General features: G+C 37.9%; 1 protein-coding gene and 1 long non-coding RNA gene across 2 annotated transcripts in view; one reads left to right on the top strand and one right to left on the bottom strand.

Moving 5' to 3' along the window:
* The window catches only part of LOC105838021, a 53,515-nt gene extending 39,422 nt beyond the window's left edge, over window positions 1–14,093 (top strand). Inside the window, exon 2 of the mRNA XM_012683274.3 lies at window positions 9,487–14,093. Coding sequence (XP_012538728.1) covers window positions 9,487–11,346 — 1,860 coding nt within the window. The 3' untranslated portion in view covers window positions 11,347–14,093. The remainder of the gene's footprint in view (window positions 1–9,486) is intronic.
* Window positions 14,094–16,540: 2,447 nt separating this feature from the next.
* On the bottom strand, window positions 16,541–22,067 carry LOC118645545. Its single transcript, XR_004963253.1, has 2 exons — window positions 20,128–22,067; window positions 16,541–19,066 (listed from the first exon to the last, which is right to left on the bottom strand). It is a non-coding gene; the product is annotated as an uncharacterized LOC118645545 (long non-coding RNA).
* Window positions 22,068–22,742: the final 675 nt, after the last annotated feature.

The raw sequence follows: 22,742 nt of genomic DNA, 5'->3' as shown, positions 1-22,742 counted from the left end.
CACAGATCCTTTCGCAATGACGGGATCATCTTTTAAGACCAGCCGCACCTGCATATTGTTTAATAACTCGTCGGATAAATCCGTCTGTCCGAGACATCGTAATGCACCTCGTGGTACCCACGCGAATTCCTGCGTGAATTCCACCTTATTAACCGATATATCGCCGTGTTGTAGATTTCGCACAAGCGTGGTCGAAATATAGATCACAATCGCGTACCTTGTTGGCTTTGATCAAGGTACGTTCACCTCCGCTTCGGAGAGCGCTCTGGGCGTTTTGATTTTAATTAGTCCCACTCATCAAAAAAAATTTTTTTTATCTAGGAACAAGTTGATATCTTGTGTTCGCGAAGAATAATATGCAATATAATTTGCAATATGACAGAATAAAGCGAAGAGGTTGTATTAAAATAGAGATTTCTTTAATAGTATATGTATATAAAATATTAAGTAATTTAATATTAAATTCTATCTAATTCTTAAATTTTATCTTTGTCGAATCTTATCGCCTAATTTTTAATATTAGGAGTTTGAATTTTACACGGAAAGAATTTTCTTTTACAATCTATCTTCAAAATTATCGTAATTATGAGACAATGCATAGAAAAAAAATTGTCTGAAATCTACAATCTACTATCTGAAATCTGTAATTATTATCTTATATATAAACAAGCATATAAAATCTTTTTTAAAAAATTTGATAATTTGGAACAGATATAACTTGTTCACATAAAGAAATTAATTGTGTATAATTTTATCAAAAACATTTACTTTTTTGTTAATCAAAATTTAAAAATAATTTCCATGAATAAAGAAGAAAAACTGTCGCACATGACTTTTCTGCGTAAGAATTATAGAAATTTTTAAAAAAGTTTCTATAATTTTTATTAAATTTAGTATAAAAAAATTCGTTCCGTGAATTAAAAGTTCATTAATTATCCATTTATAACTAATCGAGAGATAACGTATTGTTATTTTATGAATTTTCAGTTTAAACATCTTCCAATTATTAATCGTAATTCACAGATACGATTTATATCGTAGATACACTATATAAGAATTCCTTCTAATTCAATTTCTAATATCCTGCAGTCGAGAATAAACGTGCGGCTTCTTGCGGACGATCTGCGCGAAGATACAATACATTTGCATGATAAATGGAACTGCGAGAAATAATCAATATAGCGAAGTAACGACTTTGTTAGCGCACGGAGGAATCGTTCGATCTCAGGTGTCAGCGTGACAAAATAAATTACCCCGAACGCCGCTCATACCGATAAACCAATCGTACAGATATATTAGCGCCATTCATCGTGGTCGAGCCAATCTCAAGAGAAAAAAAGGAGCGAGGAATTCGTTATCCGTGATAAAAACAATCCCGCGGGTGCGCGCTGTTTGTAATTGATTGTGGACCTTGACGCGTCCCCTGATAAACTTCGCGCGCCTCGATAATAAATGCATCTCCGAAAGCAGATGAAAAAAAATGATACGCTACACAAAAAATATCCGACACAAGAAAGAAAGAGAGAGAAAAAGAGAGGCAGTTTGACGTGTCTAATTTAGCCACGCTAAAAGATTATCAATCATCGCGCGTATTAAGCGCCGTAACACGAGCGGCGATCATCGCTCCTTCATTTAATAAACGTTGCCGTCGCGTGGGATGCGTCGATTAAATGAGAGTGCACTCGTAAAAAACGTGCGTGCGTGCGCGAGCGAGCAGATACTCGCGGAATGACTCGACACGCCGTCACCGCGCCGGTGACCTCACGCCGTGGTGTCCACACGGCAGTACGTGTTCCCCTTTCAACAGGTATAACCACCGACATTCTCTCTATTCCGCCGACCGGCAGGCCAGCGCTTGGCTCGCACCTTTTAGCATCTCGTTGCCCGGCCGCTGATACAAATCGGCTGATATTAATCCTCTACGTATATTTACTTCACGCGCGCTCTCTAGCGATTTATGAGAACGCGCACGAGCCGAGGACAGTATGATTAATCCCGAAACAAAGTATCGAGTAAACATTGAACCCGCACATCCGTGGATGTTGTTTGGCGATCGATAATCATCCCGAGGGGTCGAGTGTTAATCTCCCATAAAGAGTTAACCGTAGCGGCCGAACGACTGTGTTTAGCATGTCGCCTTTTTTTTAGCAAATATATGTATATCGTTTCGAGAAAATTGAGATTTGCTGAGATGGTTGGTAAAATTCTCTTGAGTATCAATAATACGTGGAAACCGCGCTACGAACATCTTTGTGTTTTAATTAATACATTGCGTATATGTACCAACTTTAGAACAAATAACAAATCACGTTTTATAGACTATATACTTAACTTTTTAAAAATAATTATATAATAATTAATTTTAATTTAAAGGTCATTAATATTTAATTAAGGTTATACTGTAAACGTAATCTGGATTTTAATATTAAAATGCCAATATTAGACTTGAGATAATTTGAACACCTGAATTTGACTGATCGAACAATTATTATTTTAAACATGTTGATATTATAGTATCTGAATATATAGATTTGATGCGCCAATCGTAAAATTGCTTTACATTATACACAACATAATAGCCACAAATGTCGTATAAGTTGAAATCATTCTTTTTACTTTTCGTTTGAATTCGAATTATTATGACGTAGATTATGACAATTGTTGTAATAAAAAGTGATATTTTGTCTAAATTTTGTATAAAAAGTGTCGAATGTTTAAACAAATACCGTCAATGTGCTCATATGAGATTAATGTGCGAAACTTGAGTAAAGTCAGCGATTAGCTATAACTGATTTTAGTATTTTGAAACATCAGATTTAATGGAAACCTGTCATTTAACACAGATTTGAGTAAAAGAGCTGAAAGATGAAAAGTGTGGTTGAACTCTTCGTGTATCGAATATGCATGTAACACTTAGATAATCTTAGCGTTCGAAATATTCGCGACACAGTTACATTCAATCGTAACACGTGTTTGTACGATGGCGAGCAGAATTGGCGCGTCTATTCTCGAAGCACGAGCGCATTTCCCATCATCGCTGCAACAGTATGGCACTGGTGATACCGGTTTGCCGATCTCAGCCTCTTTATTCAGAGTAACTCTCAGTCTCCTTCTCCGTTTCCTCCTCCTTCTTCTCCACCTCCGCCTCCTTCTTTTCCTCCTTCTTCTCTTAACCTTCCGTTTCGCAATCGCGGGTTATACGATAAGTAATAAAAGCGAGGATAAAGTTCTGCAAAATGCGCTGTAAATCGCCGACGAAATAATCGTCGGAGCAGCGCCGTCAGTAAAATAACTCACCGAGAAACAGATATGGTAACGTTCATTCCGAACGTCGAATCTGAACTCGCTCTGACAGAATGAACTTTTACGTTGTGTTTTTCTTTCTTTTCGCTCCCCCTCCCCTCTCTCTACCTCTCCCGAAATGCTGTCATTAGTCGTAACGCGACTTCTTCGTTGGCGATATTGAAATTCGGAGTTTAAGTGAAAAGTGTCGACGACGGAGTCGGGCGAAAAAATAAATGCGTCGCCGCACGTATCGTAAAGTAGCCCGCGTGTACACCCACGCTGCAGGTCTCTCCTGCCACCCTTCTCCTGTCACCTACACCGTACCCCACCCAGCTTCGTTTCTCTCGTGGAGAGGCGCGATCGGTAGCGGTTTCGCATGCACATTCTGTTTGCATGGGTCCACGTATAAAAATAGAATCGCTCTTATACGACCGAAAAAATTTGAACGACACAGAAAGTGCAAAGTACGGAGAATTGTAGGGAATCGTGCCTTCGAATATTAACGTGCACAAATTATTTTTTTTTTCAATAATGATAATAATTTGAAATTGTTTTCAATAATTTTATTAAGTTAATTATTATTACCCTTTTCAACCGTAAATTAGTTATTAAAGTCCTACACGCATCGCGGAAATTGTTAATTACACGTTTAACGGTTGGTCTTTTAATCGCGTTATCCTTCGCGTTTGAATTGCGAATTAAAGCGATTCTTTGAAATCAAATGATAAAATGAAATGACTGCGGGGTCCCTGGACAATCGCGCGGCGAGCGGCGGCGGTGCGCTTAATCTTAACCCTTCTACCGTCACTCGAGTCGTGCGTGGCAAGGACGGCAGCGACCTTCCCGGAGTTGCAAAAATCCGACGGCGCGCCGCAACACGAAACACGATGCGCCGTGCAACGCAACGGCGAGAGAGCCCGGCAATAAAAATCAAGCTCGGGGAGTCCGGACGGACACTTTTATACTCGCAATCTTTAAATTCGTGCAAAAGTTTTACGCCGCGCCGTAGCCCGCATAAGGAGCCCGAGATATGCACGAAAAAAAGAGAGAGAGAGAGAGGAGAAACGTAATTCTTCCGTCTCTCTTGGTGCTGTTCCGCGCGCAGCCATCGCGCCACGGTATCGCGTAATAACCCCATTAAAACATGCGTCGCGAGAAACATGTACTTTGTCGGCCGATACGCATCGATAGCTAATCGAAATTACGGCGTGTTCGTGAAATTATTTTCTTTAATTTGCCCCGACACGGGATTAAAGTAATTCCCGGCACGTCGTCCTTAAGTTTTCCGAAACACGTCCGCGCCTCTTATCTCGACTCCGCGAACGTCGTCCGGATTGTAAGAGGATCCATGGGTGTCGTAGGAATTCCCTAGGACGTACGTTTTAAATTTTCTTACGCTCGCTGTTTCCAATTAGAATTAATTTATCTGTCGTGTAACTGTTTTTCTTTATATTATATTTCGAATTTTTTCGAGTTATTTTTATATATTTAGCTATTTTTTTATAATTGCTTATTACAATGCACCAGACTTGTTATCATTTATTTTTAAATTTATTTGGTAAAATGTTTTCTGAAATTTGCTCCACAAAAGTATTTGGATTATTTAAAAAATCTCGTAAATCAATTTTGGTCAAAATTAAGGTATAAGGGGGGTTAGAATTAGAGGAGATTGATATGCAATATTTTCAATTTCCTTAATTGGGGAAACACCATAAGCCACTGATTTTATTTTTTGGATTTATACTCTATGAGAATAAGAAAAATAAGTTTTTGTAAATCACATATTTTTCAACAATAAAAATAATTTTTTTTTTTTTTTTTTTTTTTAGATATCCATTATTTTATAACATTCTTAGAAAAGTATTACTCAATTCACAAAATTCTCTAATTAAATAAAAATCCATTTATATGTACAAAAATACTCATTTTATTGATAAACAGTATAATAAGTCTAACCATTTGAAATTAGTTTTTTAGGAAGGGGGGAAATAAAGTTTAACAGTAAGTACTTTTCATTCAATTCAATGTACGAAAGATAATAAAGCATTTTTACATATTTTTAATTATTTTTAATGTAACTTCAAAAATATTGTAAGATTTTTTAATTTTATTTATAATTCTTTTTAAATTACCAATTCGTTTATTTTTTAAACAAATTATGTGTTTAAAGATGTCAAGCAGTACGCGTACGTTTCCTCGTACGTCTTTTGCGTGCGTCGCTGGAACCCTTCTTCCCTTTTTCTGCGTGCATGTCCCCGGGCATTCGCGTAATAAGAGATAAATTAGGCATTCATGTTAGCGCGCGCGGCGCAGCAGCGGCGGTAGCCGCTATCTCTCGGACGCGGATTCCCGGCACGTGAGAAGCACGCACGCCTAATTGTCGTCGGGACGGCCGTCGAATATTTAAAACGATAGCGGTGTTGCACGGCTCATTACATCTCTTCCTCGTTTCCCGCGTCCTTCCGCGCGAACCTCCGAATTTTTCTCGCGTTTTTTTTTTCACGCTGTCAGTGCGTCGAAAAATCAAACTTTTTTAAATCAAATTCTTTAGCAGACAATTTGCAGAACGTCAAAATATACTTAATCATCCGAAACTTTTTCTGTAGGCAAGCATGCGTCTATCTTTATTTTTTTTTTCCCCTAAATAAATAAAGACAGACATATATTTACTTTACCTGATAGGCAATTTTATCAAGAAGTTGAAACTACCAGCCCTAGGATATATAGATTTATTGGGGAGAAAAGATAAACGGTGTGTGTCTTCAGCTGATTTTCTCTCACACAAAAAATCAGCTGAAACGGACGGACCTATTGTCTCCGCGTCCGAAACTGCGCGTCGACTAAGCGAAACCCATCATCGGTCAAGATCGCATGATCGTTAAGTCACGTAGCCTCGACGATGATCACTATAATCATAATACGTGAATGTAGATTGTCCCTGCGTACGTACCGCAAGTATTTCAAGTGTGAATGGCCACCATTGACACTTGGCGAGGGGAAAAAGAAAATGGCTAAAATTGCCTCAAGGTTCGCATAAAAATAGTCACAAAATTCCTGAACTCTGACGAGGGCTGCACGAATATGTAAACAGATAACGAAGCGCCGGTTTTTCCCCGTGGTAATTATTACCTGGGCTCTTCTTTCTTTTTCTCTTCGCACTTCGTGTCAATACGTGCGCTTGTGTTTTCTTCCAAGATTCTCTCACCTACGAACCTACATCTTTGCGCGAATATACGATTCCGTTTCCTTTCCGTCGTCGTCGATCGTCGGATCGATGCAGCGCTCGCTATTGTTTGCAAATGCAATGTAACGGTTCCAGCATTATTAGACATTAGTAGAACTTTCGCCTACCGTGCGGCGAATCCCCGCGACGAGAGCGAGGATCTCCCTGATAAATTGTCCGCATGAATATCATATTTGTGACGTTGGGCTCCTTTACCTCGTCAAGGTCGCGTTTTACAAAGCAACTCGAGCACGCAGGTATCTCATTACGCTCGCAATAGCCGCGTACCTTATTATGTAGGTGTAGAACCCACGGCGAGCCTACGGTGAGAGGAAATCGATTAAGGACGCGATCGATAAGGCTGGTGACTAAAAATCAGAATGAATGATAATTACCTGCGTCCTCTGGGCAACGCGTAATTTATGCTCGCAATTGAAAGTCACGGAACGTGGCACGAATCGTAAGTATAGCGAGAACGCTGCGGACTGCGCTACGATTAGTCGATCAGGACCTGAAAGAATCATTTGTCATTTTAAGTAAGGTAAATCTTCTTTAAGAATTGAGTTTTATAGCGACTAGAACGACTTTAATAGTGCCACTTTGGCTCCGCTAGTTGTTTCATTTTTTTTATTATTTAATACAGAATATTGAAAATATATATGAATTTAATAAAATATAATTTTAACGATAGGGTAAAATGGCCTACAGTAGCTTAAATATCGAAGATTTAATCCTCAAATGCTTGCGTGACTATATAAAGTATATTACTATATAATTATTTTTACTTGAATTCTTAAGGAATCTACTTACTATTATAATATATATTAAAAGTGAAACTTTAATCTTCTAATTAAAAAAAGCATTTAGGATCGAAAATTTCCAGTACTTGAGGATTCAGCTAGTATAATTGAATCATGTACAAATAATATTAAAATAACTCCTCGCTAATTAAAGACTAAGATTAAATTGACATCTTTGGTAGTTTTAAAAATACCATCGACTGGAGTTAAAGGAATATTCTAGTTTAGAAACTCGTTACATTTAGGAATTAATATAAATTTAATAAAAATTAAGCTGAAATGATTAAGTTTTGTGTGTTTGGATGTATATTTATTTATACTTTAAGTAATTTTTTTAAAACGCTGAATTACTAACCAAATATAATCCTATCTGCAATAATTACGCTAGTTTTAATCATCTGAAATAAATAATCTTTTTTTTAGTTATAAAAGTGTAGTCATATAGCGTACAAAAATTAAACATGCAATACTTTTTTGCGGATTATCAGTTGAAAAATTCCAATTTTAATTTTTTAGGAACGCCATTTCTTTAAAAAACTTAATTTATCTTTTTAATTTTAAGATAAGATATAACACATTCTTGTAAATTAAAAAAATTTGAATTGTTTGAATTTGCAATTTACATTGCAGATAAACATAAATAGTCTGCAGCTGCCACAAATGTTGACAAATTATTTGAAAAATTTTTTGGAATCATTAAACCACAAATATGTATGCAAATCTAAATTAATAGGTTTTTTTATTTAATCCCCAAAAATAAACGAAACGAATACGAAAAGATCTCTAGATTAGAATACCCCCATAAAGAATTATTTATAACACTATATAAATTGAAATACTAATCTGACGTAGTATCATAAAAGATTTTGAGATTTTATTAATTTTATCAAATGTGAGCGTAAATCGAATCTCCTTCCATTATGCGTATGATCGAGTTATATTTTCGTACAACTGCTCAGAAAAAATTCCGACTCGCGAGAGGAGCAGGAAGTAATACGCTGCGGCAGTCAAGACGTGTCCACGACGAACCCGCTGTAAAAATGTACGAGATTTTCATCGGGAGAGTGGCTGTCGTTGGAGGACTTTACGAGCGACCAGGTCGGGTAATTTATAAATCGCACGGATGCACACCTGCCTGTGTCCTTCGTGCAAAACGCAGGACGCATAAAAGCGGTTTATCGTTTCTCGGCGCGGATTCGACGTGGAGCCGACACGATCTCATCGTTGCTCGCGGTTTTGTTCCTCTTCTTATGGAAAAGTAGGAGGGCATGAGGCATTCGCGAGCTTGTCCGGCGGTTCCGCGGGCGTTTAACGACGTTGCAAAAGACTAAAATGTTATATCCTGTTAATGTTACACCAGGACTCTTTACTTGAATATTACGGTAATTTGGGCAATGATACAGCTTTATTTGCGTGTTTTTGTTTATTCGTATAATCACCGGTAAACTGAACCCTCGGTGTTTTCTACTGTCTTCATTACGATTGCCCCCATCGCAACATAATTGAAATCTTAATATAAATTTTATACTCAATTATAATGTAGATACAAAGTTTAGTGATAAATTTATGTAAGTGCCAATGTTGTAAGAAATACATCTTTTAATCTAATTAAATTTACAGTTATATTGGAAGAAAAATGTAACCAAATACAGGCATAGATACACATTTATGAAAAACTAAATATAGATTCTTTTGTGGTGATTGTGATATAAGTTGCGATAATAATACGATAATTATAAATTTAAATTAAATGTCGTTAAATGCCTGCATATGATAATTTAAAGAAGCCGTATCAAGCGTGAGTAAATCATGAAATATTTCGTAACAACGCCGACATTATGAAAAGATTAATAAAAGATAACATTTTTATTAATCGAACATTTTCTTAAGCAACAATATACATCCAAAAATATATTAATTTATATACCGCTACGCGGTAATAAATTTATATCAAAAAGGTTTTTGAAACAAATTTTAAAATGAGTTTTTTACTGTTTTTAAGCTTTTATCTGATTAACGAACTATGCAAGAATGCAATGATTTTATTATCCCTCAATCCTTGCAGAATTAATAACACTATACGATTCTAAGGAAGGTAAATTCTTTTACTATTAAATAAATATTATTCCAAGATGAATAAAAATAGCAGTGTTGAACAATCGTGTAATTTTTTTTCAGGTACTGCTTCAAGCGGCACTGGTCTGGGAGAAAGCGCAGGGCGCTCCAGCGAAGAAGGGCGACATACTCGCCGGTACGGAATTCCTTTCGGTCTTCATAAACGGCGCCATGGCGACGCCGCCGCAACGGCGCCGGGGTTTCCGACCACGAGGTGGTCATCAGGCGGCCGCGGGTGACAGCGCAACCGCCGAGTCGCATCAACACGAAGCGTCGATTTATCGGATATCCAAAAACCCGAGCGGCGGCCGATCGATTTCGGTGCCGAGGCCGCAGACGAGCGGCCGCGAGGAGGTCGTTCGTTTCTATCCCATAAATCAAAAAACACTGGGTCACCGGCAGCAGAATCTGGCGTCGTTGATCGACGACCTGAGCACGCCGGGCGGCATAAGCTCGACACGTTTGTCGCCCTCGAGCGCGGCGACGACGATAACGAGCACGCCAACGTTGATTCACCAAGATCGAACGATCTCGAGGTCGAATGGGACCAATGGATCCGTCAGCACCGGAGGCAGAGGTGTCAGCCGGCAAAAGGTGATCGGCGTCAGTGTTACGTCCACGGTCGAGGCCACGCCGTACAAAGTACGCGTCGAGCATTACGACAGCGCTGACGCCGCGACAGTCGCGCGGCCGTCAAGTTTGGAATCTGCTGCAAACAGAGAAGTCACTGGCGAGTCCAGGGAGCCAAGCAGAAGTACGACGAGGGGCACCAGCAGGCCGTCGGCGCCATCACCGTCCACGACGACGACGACGACGACGACTACCACGACCACCACGACGACTACGATGACGCCCCCGGGTCGATTCGTCACCGAGGAGCTCAGCAACATCGTCTCGGAATCAAACAGGAGCGAGTTCTCCGTCGACGAGGACTCGCCGAGAACAAGCTGGCGCAGCCGCGTGACCATGACACCGCGAATTCAACAGGTCCCCGCAAGGAGTCACCATCAGGACGAAGACGTCGACGAGGCCGGCCGGATCATCGACGTCGACGCGATTACCCTGCCGACGGAGGAGAATTACGAGCTACCTGTAGTGAACTCGGAACAGCGAGAGTTGAACGAGGAACTGCCGGAGGCGGTGTCGTCGTCGGATCGGACGCTTCAAGGACGCAAAATGGGACGTCACTACGACGGGTCGCTCTACAATCGCCCGGGCCCGAAAATGTACGGCCAGTCGTCGAAGGCGTACAAAGCTCCGCGAACCTATAATGAGCCGGCTAAGGTGTACGGCGAGCCGGCCAAGGTGTACGGTGAACCTGAGCGAGTGTACGGGGAGCCGGCGAAAGTGTACGGCGAACCGGCTAAGGTCTACAGCGAACCGGCCAAGGTCTACAGCGAGCCCGCGAAAGTCTACAGCGAGCCCGCCAAAGTCTACGGCGAGCCGGAGAAAGTCTACTCCGAGCCGTCCAAGATCTATTCGGAGCCAGCCAAAGTCTACTCCGAGCCGGCCAAGGTCTACTCACAGCCGGCCAAGGTGTACGGCGAGCCCAGCAAGGTGTACGACTCTGCGGGCCAGCCGGTCGATCGTCAGCAGGAGGACGGCGAGCCCGACGAGCAAAACTACGAGATCGACGAGTCGGTCAGCGTCGGCAGCAACGGCAACGTTCATGGGCCGCAGTTGGTGGTCACGGAGGAAACCCCGGGCGCGACTGAGGACGGTCACAAGGTCGGCTACGTGGTGGAGGGTAGGAACTACAGGAAGTACAGGGTCGAGGAGAGAACGCCGGACGGCTTCATCGTGGGCGAGTACGGCGTCGTTAGTCACGACGACGGCTCGCTGCGCGGCGTCAGGTACACCGCCGACGGCACCATTAATCCCCAGCTCATCTACGACGCCCTGATGAAGTTCCTCGCATTGTGAGCGCGTGATAAAAGAGGAGGAAGGTGAAAGGAAGGGAAACGAGTCGACGAATTGCTGGAGCGATTTCCTATGGTTTATAATCCGTTTCAAAAATCGGGAACAATTCGATCTGCCAACACTATATCTCCATTGCTATTGTCATCCAGACAATAGTCCTTTTAGATCGTTCCACGTCAGCTAGTGACAGCGTATGGATTGTGGGAGCTACCATTGTTTCTTTCTTCAGGAAGACTCGATTCCGCGATTGCGTCGAAGTTGCGGGCTTCCTCGAGATGGCTTCGGCGATGTCGTCGACGAGACGAACACGACTGATTCTTTTGCTCTTGCCAACTCAACTGCCTCAACAATTAATTTTAAGGACGACGATTTAGATTCTAAGGATGAGCTCGCATACAACCGGGGCGACCTGTGCGCGCCGCTGCCGTCGACCCGAGAATTGAAAGGTCGACCGCGACCGACGCACGAAAGTCGATACTCAGTCATTGCGAAACGCTGACAGATGAAAGTTATTCTTTGGACGGCGAAAGTACGAACTTTTGTGTGCGGTGCTGCTCGATGGCCTTTGACGTGATTGTGGCAACCAATCGACGAGTGGTTGTCGAACGCTTTTCTTACGAGCTCTATTCTCGCGAGAATTCTCTTGAAGTGAGGAAAACGCGGCTACTCGCGGGGAAACCCACTAAAGGTATATTTCAGTGCGTAAAAAGCGCTTGGGTAGCACGACACGCATCATCAAACTGAACGCGCGATAATAATTTTCCGACTGCAAACTTACGACGTTTAATGTAATTTGACCTAAAGCACGATAACAGATTCGTAAGCGTCGTTCATTATCACAGTTATGAGATAAAATCGTGCTTGACGGAAATGTCGAAGAGATGTCCGGTCCCGATATAACGATTTTAAGCTTACCGACGATGATTTCCCACGTGCGCACATCGATACGTGTCTTCGCAACTGAATGTCTCTCACATAATGAGAATCCGTACCCACCTTTGTGCATCCTTCTCGAGGATGTAGCCGCGATCGACCCTCGATCCTTGATCTCTGATCTCCGATCTCCGGAGAAAGAAAATCTTGAATCGCGGAGGCTCGGGCCCCATTTTTTTGAATGCAGCAAATACTCTGGATGAAAACGTGCATTTTTAACGACAATGCATAGAAATAATTTATGATGTCTCCCTGCATACCGATGATCTTTCCGTCAACTTTTTAAAGTAATAAACGTCAGAGATCCTCGATCGATCGACATGATACAATCTTGTTGTGGCACTAAAGAATAAATTTGTTATGTATCGAAGAGAAACATCACAGTGTCAATTTATCTGAGATTAATTTAATCGCCGAACGGGATTAAACAAATTTTGTTATCCGCTATTGTGCCGCAGTTAACGCTGGAACATTCGAAGTTATCGTTTTTTTTTACTTTCGTAATATTTATTTCTACTAATACAGATAAACTTTGATCTGGATTTAATTTATTTTTTTATTTTTTTAAGACATTTAATAAAAACACAAAATGTAAAACAAACAGCCTTTAAATAAAATAAATAAAAGTACATAATATTTTATAAGAAATATATAGTCAAAATTATATTTTAACAGATAAATTGCATCTGAATGTTCTAACGTTGACAGCCTCTGAAATCGTCGGCTAAGGCCCAGTTCCACTAACACAGGTTCAATAGACGAATTTATTTCACACAAAACAAATTCTTCTATTGAACAATGTTTTTTAAACTCTAGTTAAACGAAGTTGTGGAACTCGGTCTGCGAGTCGCCTTCATGCGATCACTTTAAGGGCGGTCACGCTTCTGCGATGAAGAGGTAGACGAGGAAGTTGCAACTGCTAGGGCCCCTCGAATTGACGGTTTTCTGTCAAAATTAGCCAGCGGGCCCCGCAGCTGCGATGGACGGACCGACTTGTCGCGGCAGCGTCTCCGCGCGTGTATCCTAGTTCCATAAGTTCCCTTAGATCTTAAGGCTGACAAAGGAAGTATCTCAATCAGCGAGAAAGCTCGTCCTTTCTCCGTAGCGTCGATTATATATTACTTAGCGATTTACAACTAGCTCGTTCTCTCTCACATTACCTCAGTCCTTTGAGATAGTTCCTCTCGCCACGCAATATCCCGCGAGCACATTCATATCCTACGCCTCGCGAAGTATTCCGCGGGTATAGCACATTACAGGGCGTTCCGAAATCGTCTTTGTTTCTCCGATTAACGAGGGAAAATAAATTTCAAGTCTATCGATGATGGGAAGGAGACGAAATAGGAAGCAGCGACGGTAATTTCTGAAGCAGCCTGTGTACGGATATGTATCTTGCGTATTGCTCATGTTCGTAGGCCTACAAAGGTCTCGGCTATATTTTACTTTATATATATTCTTCCGTATGTACATTTTTTAATGCCAATATGCTACAGACGGTATCTCTAAGAATTCTCTTATATAAAGCATGCATCCTAGATAATATTTACAATAAAAGTACTATGTAATGCTGTGTGCAAGCCATTGCCGTTTTTCAACAGCAACTTTGTAATAAATCCATTGCCATGAAGAAAATATCCTGATTATTATAATCCGAGTAAGATTTCTGCGTTCAGCGAATTTATTAATTTAGTATCTCGACCTTTTCCTAATACACTTAATTCTTTTTACTCTTTTTCAATGTTGCATTTATTGTCGAGCTCTAAATGATTATTCTAAGAAATATTTGTAAAAAATTAAAAAATATATAAATTATCAGTTATATTATTACGAATCTCTTAAAATTTTATGATTTTTGTTATTTAACCAGTGTTTATATCTAATTTGTACACCTATAATACAAAACTTTGGTCGAATATTGATCTTTTATTAATAAGTGCATAATATTATTTTGCGAAATTATGAAAAAAATGTGATCGAATTTTTATCTGCTAAGTATGCCATAAAGATTTGATTTATAACTCCATTACCGTCCGGAAGATAAGTCGATAATGCACGCATCATGAATATGAAACGACCGGATCAGCACAAATAAGGAGCCATTGATCGTTGTAGATATATGGATGAAACCAAGAGAAGTTTTTAATGATCTTTTTTTTTACATACGTTTACTGTACAATATTCGTTTTTCACAAAGGTCCTAGTTACCAGGATCTTGGAGATGTACGCCGAATTACAATAATATCGCAATTATTTTGACGAATTATGTTTGCAGTGAAACTTCTTCAATTCGAAGCGACAAGTATGACGGACTTGCCCAAATTTATTATCAACATTTTTGTATTTCTTTAATTATATCAACACTTTTTAAATATTCTTTATATTTGAAAAAAGAAAAATGCCGTGATACGCGTGAATTATTTTTTATTGATTACTGTCAATCACTGTTGATTTAAAAAGCCAATACAAACAGGGAATTAAGCTTGTTGGAAATGACTCGGACATTCTCCTTTTTCAGAATTTATAATTGCATACGTTAAGGACCGTAATTTTCTCTTTACATGACTCGTAGCGTGCGGATAAAATTCGATCGTTTGGATTATGATCATTCTTGAGATTTTCACGTTTCAACATAAGCTACTTAAGGCTTAAAGCTATTAGAGGGAGGCTAATGCGTTTTGATACGAGCGCTTTGCAAGTCAGGGATTAGGGCAATTAGATGAGCGGATTTAAACGCGGAAACTTTCGATTAAATTGACGGGCTGAAAATATTCGACAGGGACAGAGAAAAAAACGATACAGAGAAGGATCTCCTCTTTTTCCGAATACCGCAATCCCATGATCCTTCTTTTGAGACCTAATGATCATGCTAATAATACTTCTCGTATAAATCACGCAATAATAACACTGCGATCAGTGCCGGACCAGGGGGCGGAGCAACATTAATAACAGCTTTTCGCCGGGTTGCTTCCTACATATGAGAAATATTGACAGTTCAATGTTTCTTCGCAGCAATTTTCGTTACAAGTCCCGCTACTTGTAATGAAAAGAGACGTCTTACAAATTCAACAAAATTTTAATTATTATAATTAGGAAGGCCATCAATTATTCTGGATATTCTGAATATGAGAACATTATAAATTTCAGACATCTTCAATTTTGACACTTTTAGAATAAAAAATTATTTGTGAAACATTTAATTGTTTAAAAAAGTGGATCAAATTATTCTAAATAAAAAGAAACTCAGAGTTTACACAATTCCAAGAATTTTAATATTTATTAATGCAATTTTATTAAAAGATCGATACGTTAATATAAATGATTTAAATTTTGACGTCGAATAAATTTGATGGCTATCAAGATGCGATTCTCTGCATTTTTATATATGCACTGCAGATATCTTCAAGTCGATCTCAATTCTACCGTATCTATTAAATTCAGCCCGTGGCAATTGAAAATACGCTTGAAAATTTAAATATTTATACGTAGCGACATTGGCCGATTATTCATTATCACGACGCCAGAGGATAGTAAAGTACTCGTACGGTTAACAGAGTAATGAACGTCCTTGAAAGCCGGGCAATTTTCTTCACAGGATACGCTTGTGTCTCCATAACTCGGCAATTGTTAACAACAATCTATTCTAAGCAACAATCTTTGCTGAAATCATGATCTTTTTTTAAAAATATTCTGGATTAAAAAAAACTGGTAACTTTATGAATAAAATCTAATAAATCATATTTGATTGCATTTGTAATTAATTATCTTTTATTATTCAATTAGGTATTAACAAAACGTATGTTTTAATTTCTTGTATGTGATTAAATTTATCTAAAAATTTTTTTTCTATATTTATTTAACTACTTATTTATCTAAAAAGTAAAATTTTTTGTTGTATATATATATATATATATATATATATATATATATATATAACTTCTCCAAATATTTTCATCGTTTAATTGATCGATATTCATAATTGAATTAATCAGTTAAAATTAGTGCTCAAATTAGTACGAGATCGCATAAAAATTTTAATTTATTTGCATCATATATAATCCATTATTATCTCTTTATTAATATGTAACAACAGAAAAAGATTTTATCCAATAAACATAATTAAAATTTTTTTTTAGATATTTAAAACTTTTTTTAATAGAAAATACTTGTAAAAATTAGAAGCTTGCAAATGCTAAATACAAATGTAATAATATTTCCAAAAATGTAAATTCTCTACATTTTTAAAATGTTCTAAATATTTTTTTTATTTTATGAACAGTGTTCTTTCAATCACTCGCAATTTTACCCACATGCTATCGTATAGATGGGACCAGGTAACCGTAACCTAGCGCAGGTAGGAGCCGGTAAGTTAGGAGAAGGTCTTACCGCTATACGGTCGGATTACCGATGGCAGGGCGCTGGATTTGACAGAGGAGAATGGCATTCAAAGGAGCAACCAACCGCTGGGGTTTCGACGGCGAATAAACATGGTCACGCGACTCCGCCACTCGATATGACGCGCGGTCCACGCGCGTCGCCTGGTCACGCTTCTTATTGTGCAAATAATTGAAACACTAATCCCCTTTGCCCTCGCGTTGACAGTCAGTACGTGCTCGACGATGTGGCGCGACGGCCTGGCGCTATTTAGGAGTGCGTACTCGAGGGGGTTTGCGACCCCGAAACGGGATGAGCGCCGCAGAAATGGAAGCGCAAACGCACTCACCCCGCGGCGGTACACGTGACTTCGATACACTTTCGCTTTATCGTTCATGATAGTCTCAGTTATTTGCTAGCGATGGAGGATATTTTCGATTGTGTTGCAGTTGGATCACGAGGGCCGCTCACGTGAGCCTAAAGATAAAGGATTAAAGGATAGATGCGTGACAGATAGGAGAAGTGGGTTTTAAAAACATATGAGGAAATATTGTATAAAGTATAAAGAATATAAAAGTGGATATATAGAATAAAATTTTTCAATTATCTAACGGGAGATTATCAATTTTTAATTATGTATTCAAAAATTAACTGTTGCACGTGTCACAGTTGTCTTTTGGAGATGTAATTTATAATCTTTTAATTTTATTCCGTATGGCACGTCGCTTGAAGCCGATACAAAAAATTTTGTGTATATGATTGAGAGTAAACTGATTTTTGACTCCTAACATCAAAAGAAATTTTAGAATACAGAAATAAGAAGAAGACTGATATCGATATACAACTTTATTTTCAGATTACATTTATTACACAAGATTACATAGATTATATTTATTACACATCAATATTCTTACCGATACTATGATGTCGACGGACTGTAACGTAAAACAAAATTCAGACGAGGATACTCCATCATCAGCGAACCGTAGAATATTAATGTACATGAGGATTCCTAGAAGCCTTTCACTTTGATAAAACGTTTTTTGTTGATTTACACAAATATCTTATGCTGTTCCACAAGAACGCAACATGTAGCACTACAATGTATAAAAATTAAATTAGACTACTAAATATCTCATTTAATATTATCAGGAACATATTCATTGTTGTCTAAACTATCTATAAAAATAATTTGGAAAAGAAAATTTGAAGAATTATTTTCTCAATTCTACTTTCAAAAATTTTTTAACTTAATTAAACTACGAATATACATAAATTATAGATTTTTACCTTCTTATTTATCTAAACAGATTATGTAACAAAACAATTAATAGGCTCAAAATTTAACAAGGCTAATGAAAGTACAGCGCGATTATTAATGCACAAATTAAATTGTAAACACTTTCAAAAATTATTGCATATAAGTAATTCTTGCATTTTTTTATTAAGCAGATTATATTTTTACAAAGTGCAATATTTAATTTCCGAAAAATCTCTCCTTGTTTCAAGTCGATCCTTCATTTATTATTTATTATTATCTTTTAAGAGATGATTAATTAAAAATTTAATTGTTCTGGAACAATTTAAATCTAATACAGAAAACAGATACGCAATTCTTAATTATCACAAAACCAATTCCTAAAATTAATAATTAATATTAATATTAGTAATATAAATAATAATATAATTAATATTATATAATATTAATATCTTTTTAATAAAATGTATTAAAAATTAAATGCACATTTGAAAATGAAATCAGTGCAGAGTCAAATTTTGTTAAAACGTCTAACGATGGATTTTGTTAAAAATCTATTTCTCTTCTTTTTCTTTTTAAATCTTAAATTAATACTTAGCAATTCTGCAGTTCGAAGAATTTAATAATTAGAATCACCGATATTGTGTACAAAAGTAGCTGCAGGCCGACGTAGATTCTTAATTTCCCGCTGCAAACAATGCAAGGCAAGCTAGGCAAATGCGGAGGAAACGTCTCTCGGTGAGCCCTCTGAATGACCACCTACGGAGGCTATAACGAGCGGGAAATTAGTGGTGCGTGAGGGTGTACTAAGAGGCTGTACCACCTGTGCGCACCTACCTTTGTCACAAGGGAAGAGGAGGAAGGGGGGGAGGAGTATCCACTCAACGGCGAAGATAAAGAGGGAGCGAAGAGAGAAGCCCCCGATACATAGCCTTCGTCCTTTTGCGACTCGTTACTCCTCCCACTTTCTCATTCCATGAACGAAGGATCTCGCGACGCGACCCCGGGGTACAAAGGTAGTCGACGGAGGTATTCAGCCGACGTAGATCCTCGATAAAACATTGAATGCCCGCGTCCATTCAAAGCCTATCCGGCCCCTCGCCCCTCTTCAGCAGAGCCGAATCCATCCTACTGCTCTCGCGGACTCCTTGGAACGTACGCCTACAAAACGATGTGGAAATGTCGTTGCATCTCTATCCGGACGGATCTTCGGCCAGGCGACCTGGCTCGAGATCCAATCTAACGGTTGGTAGCGCGATATAAAGACGAGTGAATTTCGAAAGACGGTTCCTCAGGTCACTAATATTGACAATGGCGTCGAATAAGTCTCTATCTTGTATACAGAAAATCTACATTAAAGTTGTTTTACTCTGAGCGATGTGTCGCTTGCCTGATCTAGCCAAATGTATTTTCACTTGGTTGCATACAAATTCTTCAGTTTTATAATTATTTGTGTTGTATGTATTGTTTTTAAAGAACTTCGGAAAAAGATACATGTTTTTTCTATCTAAAAGAATCTTAACAATTATAAGCAATTATATTTGTTATTTATAACATCTGAATAATGCAGTTTTACTTGGATTTTTTATATTTTAAAAAATTTTTAACAAAAATGTAAAGATTTTAGATAATATAAATTTACATATATTTTATAATATTATAAATATAAATAAATGTCGGAGTTTCTTGATACTAAAGTTAATCTTATTATTTTATTATATTAACTTTTATTTTTACATATATAATTTATTAAAATGCAGAAATGATCTTCAAGTAATTTAGTTTTATGATTATGTACACTAACTTTAAATTTAAAACTAAAGATTTTGAAAGAAGTTTAAATGCTTATATAAAAATCTAAAAAATAAAAAATTAATAACTTAATAATAAATTAATAACATTTCTTTATATATATATATGACACACATATGTATAATATAATAACATATATAACACAATTAAACGTAAAAGATTTTACAGAAATTTTTTCAGATAAAAGACACACACTGTCTGATGTCTACAACATTTTTCTCAAATCTATATCAAACATATAATTTATATATTTTTAATTACATCTTTTTTAATGATAGAAAAATTCATACATGATGTTGTATCGTTCGATGATCTCATGTAAGCAAACTTTAAAAACTGATGGCCTTAAAAGATATCGTAAATGCTACGTTCCATCATATTATACGCGATATATCTCTTTGTCCAATTACCATTTCAGTTATCGTATTAAAATGCATCAGCTGCCTCATAAAAAATATCAAGTCTTAAAATAACATCGTATAGAGACACTCGCCTTTCGACGGGGAAATCCGAGCCGTGGTCAAGTCTCGTTATCGAAACAACGAAGACTACCACAAGTGCGGCCGCAATAAATTCAATCAATTTCCGACCGGCCGATAAAATATTGTCCGTACAAATTACAAATAATTATAACATGTGGCGACTCGGGAACTTAGTTTTCTCTCGTATGCAAACGCGGCAACGCGCTCGAATCGTCGTAACTATCTCTCGGCAATTAAAGTCGCGCACGGCGAGATAAAAGTGGAACTGCCATCGCATTAATCCCAGCGCGCGCTCCGCGACACTTGCGTCTCTCCGCTAATTAAACCTCGCTACTGCGGGCGAGCGCCTTCCATATTTTATCGCTGACATCGCGCGTCATCGGCGGGCCATAATGGAGGAGTAATTTGTCACATCGGGAGCAGCGGCGCCATGCCAGCGTCGGGTCTTAAGTGATTTGTCCTTGCCATCCCGAGGTGCCACCATTACGCGCCGCTGTGAATATAGACGTACGATCGTCGGTGAGAAGGGGAGACAGGATCGCTTTTCGCATCCGAAAAGGACCTTAATGTCGGATGTTATTCATGTCTACGGACGTATCAATCATTGCTAATTTCTCAGCAAATTTTGTCCTACTTTAGTTTCGACGTCAATTATATATTCGCAATTAAAGCTTGGTGTTTACTTGATGAGACAAAGGCTTTCTCTACTTCTCTATATATAAAAATTAATGAAGAGACAATTAATTAATTATAAATAATAAATATATGATAAAACTCTAAATTTTAAACTAGTAAAGTAAGTATATAATAATAAAATGAATAAGATAGGAATATAAAGCTTATAAGATAATCGTCGGAAAGAAGTTACCGATTCTTTTCGTCGGCGCAGATTCCGCGAAACACAATAGTTTTGCTGCGTGATATTACCGTCGTAACATCACGATTGTTGTGTAAAAACTGTATAGAAGCTACCATTTTCCGTCCCAATAAACGTTTCCGCGAAGACTTGACTGAAAGGCGGAGGAGAAGAGGTCCCGACGAACTTTCCCACAGGCTCTCCTCTGAAAGGCGAAGACATGCGGGCCGCTGTCGGCCAAGATGTTTTTGTCTTTCAAGTACCGGAGAGTGTACGCTTTCCCCACGCGACTAATGGGGAGAGAACCTCCCCGAACCCGCGCGTATTCACGCATACGCGCGCACGCCATTATTTCACGAGCCCTCCATCCCTCGCGACGCGAGGCTCGCACTTGCCCTCGGCACCCTCCCGCGAGACAAATATTTATATCGCGAGCACCCGCCGCGCGCCATTGTGGAATCCGCATCGCGGCTACTCTTGCACCGATTAATTCCTGAGCGAGACGCCGTTGCTTTCTCGCGCGAGCGCGAATTCTCTCGTTCGCTCTGTCAACATAGATCCGCTACATTTGATTCTCTTTCGAAAGAATTATTAGTACCAGATAAAAAAAGATTATTAACGTTAGGTAAATAAAAAATGATATTTTTTTAAGAATGTGAAAAATACGCAAGTTATTACCATTTTAGCTTTGAAATTCTGATCACGCAAGAATAGTAGTTGTTATAAGGTACACTATAGAATACCATTGAAAAACTCAGTTGAAAGTAGTACAGCGATTTGCTAAAAATTTATCAAATAACCAAGTAAGGTATGTCGTGAATGTATCTCTTTCTTATGCAGATATTTACGTGATGCGATAAAGTTGAATGTTTTAAATCTGAAAAGAAAATTCTACACACAAATATTAAAATGCTCCTTCACAGAGAGATAAGTTTTAAGTATCTAAAAGATTTGCTTCATATAAATCTAAAAATAATTTCGGACCATTAAAATAATTATGTATAATGCCTAAGTACACTGTAAAAAATTTATGTAAAATTGCACAATAATTTTGCAGTGCACAAGTAAAAATAATTTTGTTTACGGTGTATACACAAGTGTAAAAAACAAATTAATAAATTGTTACAAAATTTATATACAAAATTATAAACATGTCAACATTTACACCTATCATAGTTGATCTCAAAATTACCCACTATAAGTGTAATTTTACACAATTTTTTTACAATGTATAATGATAATGCTGCAAACAATTTTTTAACAATTAATTGGAGTTTACATAATTTTAAGAATTTAAAAAAATTATTTTTAAATCTATTGATATTTAAGTAAATTTTTTAGACACTGCAATAAGAAACGGTTTTTTCCATGTTCTTTCTAAATTACGGATCAGTGAAAAATCACTGAAATCAGTGAAAATACTTATAACTTGTCAATTAGTGAAATAAATGCATTGATTTTTCAGTGATTAATACACTGACTCTGAAGTAAAAATCACTAACTTTTAGTGATTTTTACTTCAGAATTAGTGTATATAATCACGTCAGTGAATACTCACTAATTACAGTTATAAGTATACCACGGCAAACCAGTGAAAATACACTGATTGCAATTTAAAGAATAGAATTAAGAGCGTTGCACAGTTTACCAAATTTAGATAGACAAAATTTCTACTCACAACTAGTTA

The sequence above is a fragment of the Monomorium pharaonis genome, chromosome 5 (genome assembly GCF_013373865.1).
Source record: "Monomorium pharaonis isolate MP-MQ-018 chromosome 5, ASM1337386v2, whole genome shotgun sequence".
Classification (NCBI taxonomy): Eukaryota; Metazoa; Arthropoda; class Insecta; order Hymenoptera; family Formicidae; genus Monomorium; species Monomorium pharaonis.
The sequence above is the reverse complement of the archived record's forward strand: the minus strand, read 5'-3'. Positions and strand labels throughout refer to the sequence as shown.